Below are 14,739 nucleotides of genomic sequence, written 5' to 3' on the forward strand. Positions count from 1 at the left end.
TCTGATGTAGAATATCATTCCTAAAATGAATTATTACAGTCAGTATCTTGTTCAACTAAATCTAAAATTACACGAAATGAACAGAAAAACTCCAATTTATTAATGCAGGTCAGACAGTTACTGTACAGCGAACAGTGTTGGAGTCGGACCAGCTGAGGAGCAATCCCTCTCCCCGCAAACTGTAAACTACACAACACGCATCACACCTCTAATCCGACTTGCCGCCTGTTTTTGCATCATTAACTGAATTAGAGTGGATTATAAATTGGCAGCTGTCCTCTCAGCAACGTTATTCATCGGTTAAAAAATAATTATGCTCTGTGCTCAGGATACCTTTTCAACAAACAAAACAAACACACATCTTGAAATAGTGTTTAAAATATTGATGTTGTGTTAGTGCGCATAAAAGACGAGGAGCTCTCTCCAACTTGGCCACAGTTTCCATTAAACTGGTTTGCACGACGTATGTAACTGTCACAGGTGTGACTAACAAGACTGATGCAAAAACGTGAAGAAGGAATGTCCCTGGAAACGCAAAATGCACCTGGGATTCAATTATATTCTTTTTCTCCTCTTCCATCATATTGATGCGTTTCCTCCAGACGAGCTGAGAGGACACTGGTCTTACTGGGAGACTCCTGGTGGAAATGATATTCAGCAGCTCTGTCAATAAGATCAGATGGTTCTTGGTGTGGACGGTTCAGGCCATTGGGAGCCCGGAGGAAGACCGCTGGGGACGGAGTAGAAGGGAAGTCTCTTATGGCACAGTTGACGCGCTCCAACATGTCAAACTGTCAGATGGCTTTCCTATCTTCAGCCAGCGGCTTCAGTCATCAACACAAAAGGCAGCCGCGTGAAGAAGAAACCATTTCGACTTCAACTGCTTGAGTTACAGTGCAGAACACACATGTACATACACACATCCAAAAACACACTCATACACAAACAAGTACACATGAGCTTAGTCAGAGTCCAGAGGCTGACTTCAGTGACAACCAGAGAATAAAGCAGGACGTTTGGCACCTACACTGCAGCGTTCCGCCGGCAGCACTAACACGTATGCTAAAGCTCAATTAATGGTTGCATTTGTCAACTTAGTACACAGACAGCAAAATGGTCCCTTTGAGCTAATATCACTGGCTTTGCTCCTCACCCAGCAACAAGTATGAAGTGGTTTTTTTTTTTTCATCCATTTGTTTTCTTTCAAAGTCACTAAAGCTCATGTATTCATTTTAATCTTTTTAGCTAGTAGTCCCATGTAACTATAAGTGAGACATTAATGTGTGAAGCATACATGAATTTATTCACTTTTAAAAAGAAAACACACAGAATTATCTGCACATAATTTACAATCTGTTTTAAAGGTTCTGTACTCGACATTCAGGACATTAATAAAGCAGCAAACAAATATCTGCTATGTAAAGATATAATGGAGTAATTGCGTCCTGACAGATAACGAAGTCGCTCTCCCTGTGTGTGTTTTAATCTGAGCTTTTTCTGTTTTTAGTTGTGATTGCCGGTCCGGCTGCACGTGCACATTTAGTGTGTGTGAAAACATCTGTATTTCGAATATTGGGGAACGTCTGTGTGAGCCGGGTGGAGGAAATACCAGCACACTTTTTTTTTCATTATATCGAGTACAGCTCCTTAAAGTTCTCATTTCAAGATACTAACAAACATGCTGTTCTTGTTGTGTGAGGAATTAATTAAAAAGTGTGTTGTTTTAATCCGACAGATGTGTTGGCACAGCTGCTCAAATGGCCTTAGGTCTGTTTGGCAATGTCGGGGGAATATTGAAACTTAGTCTTGCTTATTAATGTTAGGCTGGGCGTTTAATTAGGAATGAATTGTGCTATGTAACTGATACTTTAGAGCATATATTGGACTATTTCCTGACTTAATGTGCTGCCTCTGGTATCTACAGTGAATTCTGATGACAGTAAGAGGTGCGAAAGGGTAAAGACTTCCTGCTGGTGTTGTCTTTATAACACACATACATACTAAGTTTCTCCAAATACTACTGTGATTATCTGGCTCTACGGGAGACATCTTTCAGTCTGTAAAAGAGCAAATTCCATAACCGGTGCTTTTAAAAACATTTTCAAAACTAAAACTTTACAACCAAGGTCAATCTGTAACATGTGCATCTTTTAAAACCATTTTGGAGATGTGTGCCATTCTGTTATACTAATTCCCACTGAATCATTGAAAGTATAAAATGGATGCAGAAAGAGAAAAGAGCGAATTTTATGGCTGCATAGAAATCTGCATTTAGTGACACACAAAAAAAGCTAATTAAATACTTGCAGGCATGAGCTGCAGCCAGGATTAAAGATAATCGAATCAGTGAATTTTAGAGTGATATTACACACCTTGAGTCAGTTCAACCCATGACAGAAGAAACAGCGGGGACATTAAGCACATTGAGGTCTCTGCAGGCTATCACTGTGGTTCTCCAGCGTTTGGACTCGACTCGCTCACACACATCACACACTGTGCTTACGTCAACGTCTAGAGAAATGACATTCAAATTCCAAACGGTAAAAAAAAAAAAAAATTAACAAAGAACTTTTCCTTATGTTTTCTCTTCTTCTCTGAAATGACTGTACAAGATTATTACAAAAATCAATAATTAGTTATACATATTTATATGACAACATCATTTTACGTTATATTACTATAAAGAAATACAACATTGTGTGTTGTTCTTGGTTCAGACTCAATGCAGTATTCCTTTTTCAGAGTGCTGCGGCTTTGCTGCGCTGAAGATGGTTAATGTAGATCACTACATTTCTATGTTTTAAACTTATCATATATTTGCATCTTTAGCTGTATCGCTATCATTGGAAATTTTGTCCAAATTGTGAGACTAAATGAATGTTTCATTCTAAGCTACCTAAAAACAATCTCTCAGACAAAATAACTCAATCTGCTGTAGCAATGTGTGGCCACAAGGTAGAGCTAAATTATTCACCTACATAAGCGATTCCATTATGCATATCTATCGAGCTTTTTTTATAATGAGAATTCAACAAAACGCTGTTTGCAACGACCACTGAACTTTAAATCAACTTCGAGCCTCACTGATTATTCACCCTCACCCGTCTCACCACCTGTGAAGCAGAGAAGGTCAACAGACATTTTTTAGTTCACTCAAACGTAAACATTAAGTAAAAGACAGGTGGCTGATCCAGTCCTCCGCCGCCTGTTCCCTCGCTTATCTTTTCAGCTTTATGCAATCCAAGAAGCTGGCGAGCTCTGGAAAAGGAATACTGCATTTCTCGCTGCTCGTTTCTTCAGCTTGTGTTCCTCAGCTCTAGTGTGCATCCTGCAGTGGGAAGGACAGATGGAGACAGGCCTATGCGGCGCCCTCCTTTGGAGAGGACGGCGTCTGGGATGTGGAGCTGGAGGAAGAGGAGGCAGAGTTCTTCAGGGAGCCCAGCGTCTTGCTGAACCACGAGTTCTTGGCCGCCTGGATCTCGTTCATCAGGACTCCCCGCTGGTGCTCGAGCTCCTGCAGTGAGACAAGAGGAGCAGAGAGGAGTCAGGAAGAGGAGAAGGAGGACTGAGGAGTTAAATTACTGCGTTTTGACATGTGGCTCTGTATTTTAGCACTAAACTCTCATAAATATCTCCAATCAAACATGAGCAGTTTATGACAACTGACAATTCCAATTAGCAAACCCATTTAAATGCACCTGTATATTCTAATGCATCTTTTTAGTGTATCCCTCAAGTTGTCACATACAAGGCTGCATGTACTTTTCTTATGGATTGGCTTGAAGTGCTTTGGTATGTACTCAATCACATTTTAATTATTATAAAGTATATATAAGTAAGTATGTTTTTGTTTATTAGAGAGATATCTTGACAATTATTGGATTGGAATGCCAGTCTGCTCTAATTCGTCAATGTTTCCGGGTCTTCTGCATCTGCCCTCTTGGCGTCTCTGCACCGTCTACCGTCTACAGTATGGTATTTCCTACATATTTATAGTATAATTGTGACATCCCAACCTACAGAAGTCCTGACGGCTCTTTTAAAGGCACAGTTTTCGGAATTAGGGCTTTGTGCATTTCTTGAGCATTTTGATGCTTTTATAGTATTTATACAGCACCTGAACCTGTAAATGTGTCTCACTTTTTACAATATGGGACCTTTAAGGTGTGTAATGTACCTGCTAAACATCAGCATTATAACATTGTCTCCGTTAGCATGGCAGAATTAGCATTCAGCTGCTGCTGCACCATCGACTGTATAAAATATGGACGTAGCATCTCCTTCGAGGTCCGTTCTCTCCACTTGATCCATTCATTCTCGCCTATGGGAGTCGCCATCTTGTCAGAGTTTGACTCCGCCTCATTTCCTCTTACCAAAAAAGGGCATTGATGTGATGTTGGGGGGAGCGACATACGTCCAACTGGCTGACCCATACCTCCGAGGTGAAGTGAGGGCCAGAGGCTAGCTGTCACTCAGGAGGCCGTGCCCTAATTATTCATAAACCTTAACCTCCAATAAAAAAAAAAGCTAGGCTGGTACAAACCCCACCTTAGTGTTGTCATGGGGATATGACCTAGACATACAGACTAGAATGGTTTTTGTGTACCTTATGAAATAGACCACTGGGAGAACTGCAGTTTTTGGCACTTCAGCAGTAGAACAACCAGGAAATCGCTGTGGTTGGGGCTTGTGTTGTACCTAAGTAATGCCTAAAAAAGAGCAGCTAGCATGGCTTAAGAGTATGTTTGGTGTCTTCGTTTTTACCTTTGTTTAAGTTATGAGCACACTACAGTTTTTTCTTTGTGATACTGACTTTGTCGTTATGACTGTTTTTTACTTAATATATCAATTTCCTGTACATATATTGTCCTGCATCTTTGCAATAGTTGTTATTATTGTTGTCATTTCACTGTCCCTGCTGACCTGGATGCGGCACTTGGCCTCCACCAGTTGCAGTTTGGTCTGTGCCAGCTCCAGCTCCAGATGCCTCAGCTGCTCACTCAGTCCGTCCTTCTCCTCGTCCAGGGGCTCGGTGGACGCCTTATCCCTCCCAGGGGATGGAGTCTGGAGGGACCCGAGGGTTGTGAACAGATCCCGACAGTGGTCACAGCCCGTTACTTTACTCTGCACAGGCACACAAACACACACAACAGTTAGCAGAGGTCAGTGGAAAATAAGAGCTGTGCTTAAGTGGGAGAATACAGCTGATATGGCTCATGCTCTGTTTTCACTGTTTTGGTTTGAATGCTGTAACGCACATCCGAGCTTTCAATACTGCCGGATACTGTTTATAATGTTTAAACTTTACTGCCACGTGATTGCCAGTTACTGACTCTATTACTATTTGCAATATTTGAATAGAATATTGCTCAATACCGTTTACTGTTTGTAACTTTGCTGTCCCTATTTGTACTTTTGTCCTTGTACAATTACAACAACAACAAAAAATTGCAAAGATTTACTGAATTACATTCTTTAATTTACAACAATGTTTACTTTTCTTGACCTCTCAGCTTCCATCTCTTGCAAGTCCTCATTAGTTTGATATAGCAATATAAATTACAGTTGATCTTTACAATAACTGCTCACAACTGTAGAATCATGTTACCACTGTCAGGGTCCTGTGGTAAACCGACCATGACATAAGAGGAAGTGTTACATAAACACTGATATATACAGTACTTCCCTCCTGATGACTTTAAAGCGACCCTTCCAACTTCCTGTTTCAACTGGCTAAACTTAGGGATTAGGAATCATTTCAGGATGACACTGCCAAACCCACGAAGAGCAACATTACATGTTTTACATGAGCAAAACGAGCAGCGTGGGATAATTTGTGCAATCAGGTTCTTTATGGGTGTGATAACGTACCAGGGGAAGAACAAATAGACCTGCACACTAAATCCCTCCTGTTAGAAAGATTTTAATGCCTGTGGCGTTTTGAGCCTTCAGCTCTTCCTCAGATTGATTGTGGATCTATTTGTTCTTCTCTAAGTTCTTTCTTTGTTCCTGCTCCCATCCCGCTAGAGACGTGCGTGTCCTTTTTAGCACTTCTCTCTGTAATAATGTATCGACCTGAGCAAGTCTTAACTGAATTGAAAGACAGAGCAGTCCTTAGTTCCTTAGTAGAGTTTGAAGTCTCCTAACTTGCATCTGCTACCTTCTACAGTAGCTGTATATTAAAAGTGTGAACACACCCTGACGATGTCCAGCTCTTCTTTTGTTGCCGCCTGCTGTTTTTCCAGCCTGGTGCTCAGCTGGGAGCAGATCTGAAACACAGAGAGGAAGTTATATAAGAGATGACACATTGAACTACAAGATAAGAGACACACTGATGATTTCTTGATTTGTGTTTCTCCAGAAAATACTCAACTGAGCAGCGTGACCTTTTCCTTAAAAAAATCTTCACACACTCATATTTCCTCATATTCAAGAATAAATATCAGTCTTTATTACGCTGTTATTATTATATTAACAGTTTTTTAATGCATAAATCAAAGGAACTGGCAGATTACATTTCACTAGAATTGTATTGTTTTATGTATTATGTATGATAAATAAATTGGTTGATTCATTTATTGGTTGATCCCTCCCACTGTTGTTAATAACAGTGAAAAGTTATTAATGTTATAATACAGAAAGTATTTTAAAAAAGGGGGAAAAAAAGGGTGAATAACACAAACGTTGCAGTTAATGGTTTTGTAAAATCTATAGTCCAATCCACTGACTGGAAAAGAGCAAATGAGTGAGATGTTTTTTTTTCATTTTAAATAAAGCAGATGGATTTAAGTCATTAAAACCGTCCGACCTGTTTGTATTCAGCGATGATCGCTGTGGTTTTCTTTATCTCCAGCTCTGCTTTCTCGAGCTCCCTCCTGAACACTTCCTTCAACTGGGAGAAAGAAAACAAGATGTCAAGAACATAAAATCCTACTCTAATGAGGAGGGTGAGCTGACATAACACCATAACATAATGTTTAAACATACGCAAATGTCAGGGTGATAAAAATAGCCTCTGTAAGAATTCATGCCATTCACACATCCACTGTGCAGACACTTGAAGTTGGGGGTTAAATACAGCAGTATACTGCATCAGTCCCTCTGTAAGCATTATAATAAACAAATACCTTTAGCAATATTGGCCACTTTGGTGATCAATAACAACCACAGCTCACAGGAAAGGTTGTGTTAGAGTGAAATATGAGTTTTTAAAATGCCGAAAATAGAGGCCATGTATTTCGCTGGGGTTTCAATTGAGCTGTTGATCAACACTAATTACACGACTACTGAGCATCGTTTGGAATGGTGATTATATTATTAATATTTTCTAGACATCTCTATTGAATTTCTGCTCTAATTACCGAGCATTTATTCTGTTTTGACACCATGACTTATAGCCAATGTAGGCCACCTGCTGATGAATTATCTTTGGTCACTGACAAACTTGATTTACGTCATTTATTATTAATTGTGCCTTTCAGTGGAGTTTTAATTACGGCCAAATATAGTGAAGCCATTAAGTCAACATCATGGTGCACACGTACTGTGATGCCTCATAAACAGTTGGTCAAATTTCTGTGTGGTTTTCATGACAAACTACAGTAACATAGACAAATCTTTGATTGCAAAGATCATTAAGCCAACTGAGTAACAGTTTGTTGGGCAGGTGTTACCTGAGCCGTCTCCTCCTCCTGTCGTCTCTTCTCCTCCTCCGTCTCCACCAGACGTTGCTTGGTGCTCAACAGCTCTTTGTTCAAAACGTCGGCCTTGTCTTCTGCCTGTACACACGCACACACACACACACACACACACACACACACACACACACACACACACACACACACACACACACACACACACACACACACACACACACACACACACACACACACACACACACACACACACACACACACACACACACACACACACACACACACACACACACATACACACAAACATTAATTTAATACCAAGGTTGCAACTGTAGCACATCCACCAAGTTGTAAAGTTGTAGATTCACGCTGAGAACTGTCCAGATCAACAGCAGTCCTCTGGTGGTGTGAGAAGTTGTTTAGTGGAGGGAAAAGTGAAGAAATAATGTTGTTTTTTTCTGCTTACAGCTACATTTATCTGTTTATGTTCTTTTCCCAATAAGTCTAGTTGCTAGTTGCGGTTCATTTATAATATATTGCATATTTTGTTTCTCGTTTTGAATAAAACAAACAAAATTGGCAGAAGATAAATAAATTCAGCTTTAACTTGACACAAAGTAAGCAAATGATTATATGTAGGTGCTGTGTTACCTGGTCAAGGTCGTTCCGGAGGGCAATCTTGCTGGTGACTAGCTCATGGGCCAAGTCGTCATTTTCCTGTTCGAGACGCATACTGGCCTCCTGAAGACGACGATTCTCCCTCTGGACACACGCACACAGTTACATTAGTGCCTTAGTGATGTCAATCCACACTTGTAAACAGATCACATGTTTGATACACTGTAGAGCACGTATTCTTGGTTTCATCTTACAACAGGCTGTGATGTTTTTGAATGAATGATGTAATGTAAACAACCATTAAGTTCCTATAAAGTGACAAGCAATAACAAAACAACCCCTGACAATGTATATCATACCTCCAAGAGTCTGTGTGTTGCTTGAATGAACACACACACACACACACACACACACACACACACACACACACACACACACACACACACACACACACACACACACACACACACACACACACACACACACACACACACACACACACACACACACACACACACACACACACACACACACACACACACACACACACACACACACACACACTCTAAAATCCCCATTATAAACCGTTAGTGGAGTCTCATGACTCCTGGTCTGCCTTTAAACAGTCTCACATGACGGCCATGCCTCAATGGGACAAAACATTTGACACGGTTACGAGCGGTCACCTGACCCTGATATCCTGTCACTCCTACAACGATGACCTCTTTAACCCCTGATTAACATGCGCATGTGCACACACACACACAAAGAGTTAAGCTGAATTGCTCACCTTTATATAACAGCGCAACTATAACATTGCAGATCACACACAGCAAATAGACATTTACCTCACCAGCTATACACACAGTCAGTCACATGCTGTGAAGACAGTTTGTATGTCACTCTTCCGATTAAATTAATCACTTCTTGTGAGGAGAGAAGTGATGGCTTTAATTTGGGCAAACTGAGGATAGACTAACTTCATCTTAGCTAGTGTGGGAGGTTCTCCTATGCTGCAGCTGTCTGCTTTGTTCTCATGTTTTAGACTGATTAAACATTTGAGTCTTTACACTAATCTTGCATAGTCTACCTTTTAGTATTTTGCTAAAGAGTCTGCCTCAGTCAACATGGCCAACTCATATCAATCAGAAAAAAATAAAATCCCTCACATTAAAGTTGAATGTCTAAGCCAAATGATCAATTAAGATTAGTCAAAGCTGTAAGAACCTGTACGAAACCTCATATTAAAAATATTTCTTGGAGCAGAGGCAGCTTACCGTGCTGCTGTCCGCAGTCACAACAACGTCTTCATATCGAGCCTCCAGCAGCACAGACTAAACTTTAACACATGATCCTGACAGAGGTTTCCCTTCCCAGCCTCGCTCTCCCTCCCCCCTGCTCTGTTTTCTTTCCTTTTTCCAAGGCTTTTATTTTGTTTTAAGATTTAACACCAAAAGCCACCAAGAAAAAGACCAACTGTACGAAAAAAGTCACACGCGCATAAATAAAAATACACACGCACAAACAATGCAACACAATAAGTACGTACCTGAACCTGGAGAATAAACTGTATGAAATGTTAAATTGTTGAAATACAGTAACCCTAAAGAAACTTAAATCCAAGAAATGATTCCTTCAATGAAAACACGTTTGATTTATAACTGATTTAACTCATTTACAAGCAGCAATGTTCCTGCTTTGTCTCCCTTTTGTCTTCTTGCTTAGTAAGAGAGTATTTGCACTGGCTGCAGAGGAGATGGCTCTGGTCCAACATCTTATCAACAATGACAGACCTTCCTTCCTTCCCTCCAGAACCAGCGGCTTACACAGTGCTGCTGTTCATACCAACATACTCTATCACATTGCTTGTTTGCGTGTTTTCATAATTCCCATTGAATGTTTATTACATGTACTTCTTTTATTCTTGTCTTGATTCATATTTTATTGTATCCCCTCACAACTACTACTTCAGACTGAGTGGCCCATGGCAAAAAATATTTTGAGAATTAACAAACTAAGATACTCTGACTTGGTTTCAGCTAGACCACAGAGCATTTACAGTCTATTTAATTAAAGGCGAAAGGGATTTAATTTGCTCTTCAGGGTCAGCCTGTTCACATCTGAAATATAGCTTACATGTGAGTGAAAACAATAAAACAGCAATGCAAATTTTAAAATGTTTACATTACTCCAGTATACGATGAAAAGTGAGGGTCAAAGAGGGGGAGGTGTTTCTAACAAGTAATTTAAAAGTAAACTGGAAAGACTGCCTTCCACAACTAGGTATCTGTCATCCAAAACAATCATTGTAACCTCTGCATATCCTGAAAAATGTCAGTTTAACACTAGATACATTTGATTAAAAAGCGTTCAGCTGTTCCCCGAGCTGATTTTGGAAAAAACAACACGACAGATTTAAACAAAGAGGAAAGGAAATAAAGCAAGCAAAATAAAAGGACGAGATACTGTCTGTCTGAATCTCTAAATATCCGCCTCACCTGTCCCGTTTTTACCCTCTGAAGATAAAGTCAGTTTCAGCAGCCAAAAACCTCAGAGCGTCAGCCAAAAATAAATGTTACAGATGTTTGACAATGAGTAAAAGTTTGTGATGTGTGAACAGAACGATGTCACAAATATTAACAAAGGTACAGTTTGACAAAACAGTATTGTATTCACACAAGGTGTCTAATCTTAGAAACATGGCTTATTTTAGCAAATACTTGCTAGAACACAAACTTTAAAATATATCGAAGAGTGGAAAGGATTTTTTTTTACCATCTCTGAGACTAAACACCACCTGAGAAATTAATCAATTGAAATGTACAGGAAACAATGTTGCTCTCACATGAACAAACTGCATATGCTTTTGTAATGTGTAACAAAAGTGTCCCCACCTGGTAGGGTGAATAAAACAATGAACCACGTGTAACACATTAAAGAAATGTAAGATATCTTAAAGAAGGCCTGACACAATAATTATGTTATCATATTAGCCATGTGGATATGACTTTGATTTGGATTTAAGTGCAATTTTTAAGAGAGTCCATTTAATTTATTATTTTAGTTAATAAAATTTCTTAATTTATATAATTGATATTCTGACATGTTATTAATATTCCATTTCCAATGTGTGAAAATTGAATGTAACATGAATATAAGAAAGCTAAGAGTTCATTGCTCTTTCATAGGATGTACTTGCATTATCATAATATTCTATTAAATCATTAGCATAAAAAGACATCGGAAAATTTCAAAAATACTGTTTCTGGCAATTATTTGTGGGACAATATATTGTCCAACAAAAACAGTTCTCATGACAAGTTTGTGTGTGTGGGTGTCGTCCTACCTGGAATCGGTCGATGGGGTCTTCTTGTTGCAGCTGGCTCTCTCTCAGTGTCTGATATTCCTTCTCAAACTTCTTCAGCTTTTTGGTTGGAACCTAAAAAACACCAGAGGAGTTGTTGACGTCATTATTTGAACTTTCATGCACCCTAAGCTACAAGACAAAATCTCCCCACAGCCCATTATTTTGGGAGACAAAATCGGGGGTTTACTAAAAGTTTGGGCTTTCAATGTTGATCAGTGCAGCTATTTGCAACAGAAGTTGAGATGTCTCTTCTCTGGCTGTAATTTTCTCAATAGAATTCAAATTAACAACTGATTAACAGTCTCATTTTTTTTAGCAATAATGTGACTTTCCACCAACTGATATTTCTTTAGGGGGGTCAGAGGTCAGCTGCAGCTAGGAGTCAGTTATCACCCGTATACATATACTACAGCACATATTCAGTGGGGTCGGTCAAAAATATGTGAAGATGCTCAAAACTAACTGAACCAGCACTGAATATTGCTGCTGAAACATTATGGAATTGTGGTCTGTGCTGCACAGTTGCTATTTTGTATTGCACAGTGTTTTATACAGTATATGTTTATGACCTGGACAGTACATGTTTCTGTTTGTTGCTCTCTACATGTGACACTTTCATATTAGATATGCTGTGAAAAATGCAAGAGACTTATATTGCACATTAACTTTACAGTTGACTGTAAATCAGCCACTCTCTTGTCTTCAGACAACAGAAACTTTCAGTTCACACTGTGAGCTACACGACCAACAGTCGTTTATCTCCTACGGGATGAAATATCGACTTAGTTAGCTGAACTCTGATGCTGTCATGGAGCTAACAAGATGAGCACTATCAATGCTTTTTCATTCAGCAAACAATATGGAGCCCTGTACAGTGCAAAATGAGACTGAATCATTCTCTGCAACTTCAACTGTGAATGCTTTTAAATGTTTTAGGCACAATCAGTAATCCAAATATAAACGCAATGAACTGGAGACATTATTCATATATTGATCTTTCAAACTAAGTCATAGAGTGAAAACACAAAACCCCAAAATATCAGCTGGGTGGTTTTAACCAAACAGCAGTGACTGTGTGTGTGTGTGTGTGTGTGTGTGTGTGTGTGTGTGTAGATTGGTGGTAATGTTATCACCCCTGTGTGGGAACAATGTAACCATAGCGCCCACTGTTATGGCTGGGAATACTGGTCAGTCTCAGTCAAATAACCCTCTGCCCTGAGAATTCGGTGTGTGTGTGTGTGTGTGTGTGTGTGTGTGTGTGTGTGTGTGTGTGTGTGTGTGTGTGTGTGTGTGTGTGTGTGAGAGTGTGTGTGGAGTCAAGTACCTAATTCACTATTATATGGGTGCAGTTGTAATTGGTTTATGTGTTTTGTGTCTTGCATGCGTTAAGTTATGTTATTTTGACTATACACACAGGAGTAGAAATGTCCAGAAGATAATAATAAACAAGTTAAAAAGCAAAGTAATTAGATGAGGGACACAGAACAAGCTGTTTATTCACAGTGCCTACAGAGGAAGTTACTACCTGTCCTCCTGACTGACCTGCAGGTTAAGCCTTGACCTCTACGACCCAGTAACCACCGAGATGAATGAACCTCACACTGTAATATATCTGACACACAATTCACCAGCAGATAACAGATCTCTGACTCATTCTGTTGTTATCTGTGTGGGAAGAAAGAGCATCTTGGTCCCTGCAGGCTCTTAATAATGATTTTATTGTAACAAAACAATTGAATGTTGTGTCCTCTGCTTTACACACTCATGGTGCTGTGAGGTGTTATTATTATTATTATCATTATTGTGGATGCCACCAATCTATTTAGGAATATAATTTTACAAATCATCATGTATTATCTTCAGCTACAGACCGAGAAGTGTCCCAATAAGCTGCTGGAAATGAAAGTTTCTCCTACTTCTTGGTGGTCAATGTGATAGCCAGCCTTTTTAGTTCTTTAAAGTTGATATTTAGGAGATGAGAAGATTTTTACATGGTAGCATTAATATGTCGAACTATGTTTTAGCTGAGTTGTTTAATCTGTCATATCTTTAGTTTTTGTCTAGTTTTTTGTTAAGTTTTGTCTCTTTTAGTCTTGTTCTTGCCTCTAAAAAAACAATTTGTCCCATCATGGTACACTTAATCTCTATTCTGAAATGGGAGTGATGGAAGTCTTTGTGACATCCGTCTAACCTTAAAATGACACAGCTCATGTTTCACAGTGAAATATGACCAAAGCAGGACTTTCAAGAATATTTAATTGAGTAGATTCTGGTTTCTTCTGTAAGCTTCTATTACATTTTCTTAAAGATACACAACAAACGACAAGCAAATATTCAAGGACCAGCTTCCCTCTAAGCCCACACAACAGCCCTAGATTAATGCCCCAAACTAAAACTGAACGCACAAGAGGCAAAGAAAAGAGAGGGAGAGACATGTGACGTGTGTGTTTCCCAAGACTTTTAAACACCTCCAGATTTGCCTCTTTGATCGTGAGACTCAATCGCACCCACACGTTCCTAAAACCCACCTCTCACTTGTGCTTTCACCTCCTCTCACACACTCATTAATGAAAGCATTCCTCCACTTAAAAACACTGCTGTGTGTCATATTTTCCCTGCTTCCTGCATATGGTGTGATGGTTTGACACGGTTTTCTGCAGGTTAACGAACCCAAACTGATAGTAAATGTGATTTATTTTTCCTCTCTCTCTAATGTTGAACTTTCCATTTACACACAAAGTTAAGTTTTGAGAAAACCACTAAGTTGCTTTTTTTTGGTGTAAATGACTGTTCAAATGATTTCAGGGTTGAATTGGTATTCTCTTGTTTCTGTAAAGACAAACTGCACATGCAGCATGTGTTTTTAAAGATGTTAATTTATTTTTGCTATTTCATGCTACCATCACTCTTTTTCTAGCAATTATGATTTTTTTAATAAAAACGCCTCTGCCTTAAAATCTAAACAGTATTCTTCTCTAGTATGGGTCTAAAACGACTGCACTTTTGTTAAACGCTGATCTGAATTGGTTACAGTGAATGAATGTGAATACTAAGTCCTTACAACACTGACCCCTGATTGGCTGAGAAGAGCAGATTTTA

The 14,739-nt window shown here is 39.3% G+C and overlaps 1 protein-coding gene across 1 annotated transcript in view; it reads right to left on the bottom strand.

The window, feature by feature from the left end:
- Window positions 1–77: 77 nt before the first annotated feature.
- Window positions 78–14,739, bottom strand: part of rabgap1l (RAB GTPase activating protein 1-like) — a 112,816-nt gene continuing 98,154 nt past the window's right edge. The window contains exons 20-26 of the mRNA XM_083911386.1: window positions 11,620–11,712; window positions 8,307–8,417; window positions 7,674–7,778; window positions 6,809–6,892; window positions 6,198–6,269; window positions 4,924–5,124; window positions 78–3,514 (exon numbers count right to left, since the gene is read on the bottom strand). Coding sequence (XP_083767512.1) covers window positions 3,359–3,514; window positions 4,924–5,124; window positions 6,198–6,269; window positions 6,809–6,892; window positions 7,674–7,778; window positions 8,307–8,417; window positions 11,620–11,712 — 822 coding nt within the window. The 3' untranslated portion in view covers window positions 78–3,358. The remainder of the gene's footprint in view (window positions 3,515–4,923; window positions 5,125–6,197; window positions 6,270–6,808; window positions 6,893–7,673; window positions 7,779–8,306; window positions 8,418–11,619; window positions 11,713–14,739) is intronic.

The sequence above is a fragment of the Echiichthys vipera genome, assembly GCF_963691815.1.
Source record: "Echiichthys vipera genome assembly, chromosome: 3".
In the NCBI taxonomy this organism is placed as follows: Eukaryota; Metazoa; Chordata; class Actinopteri; order Perciformes; family Trachinidae; genus Echiichthys; species Echiichthys vipera.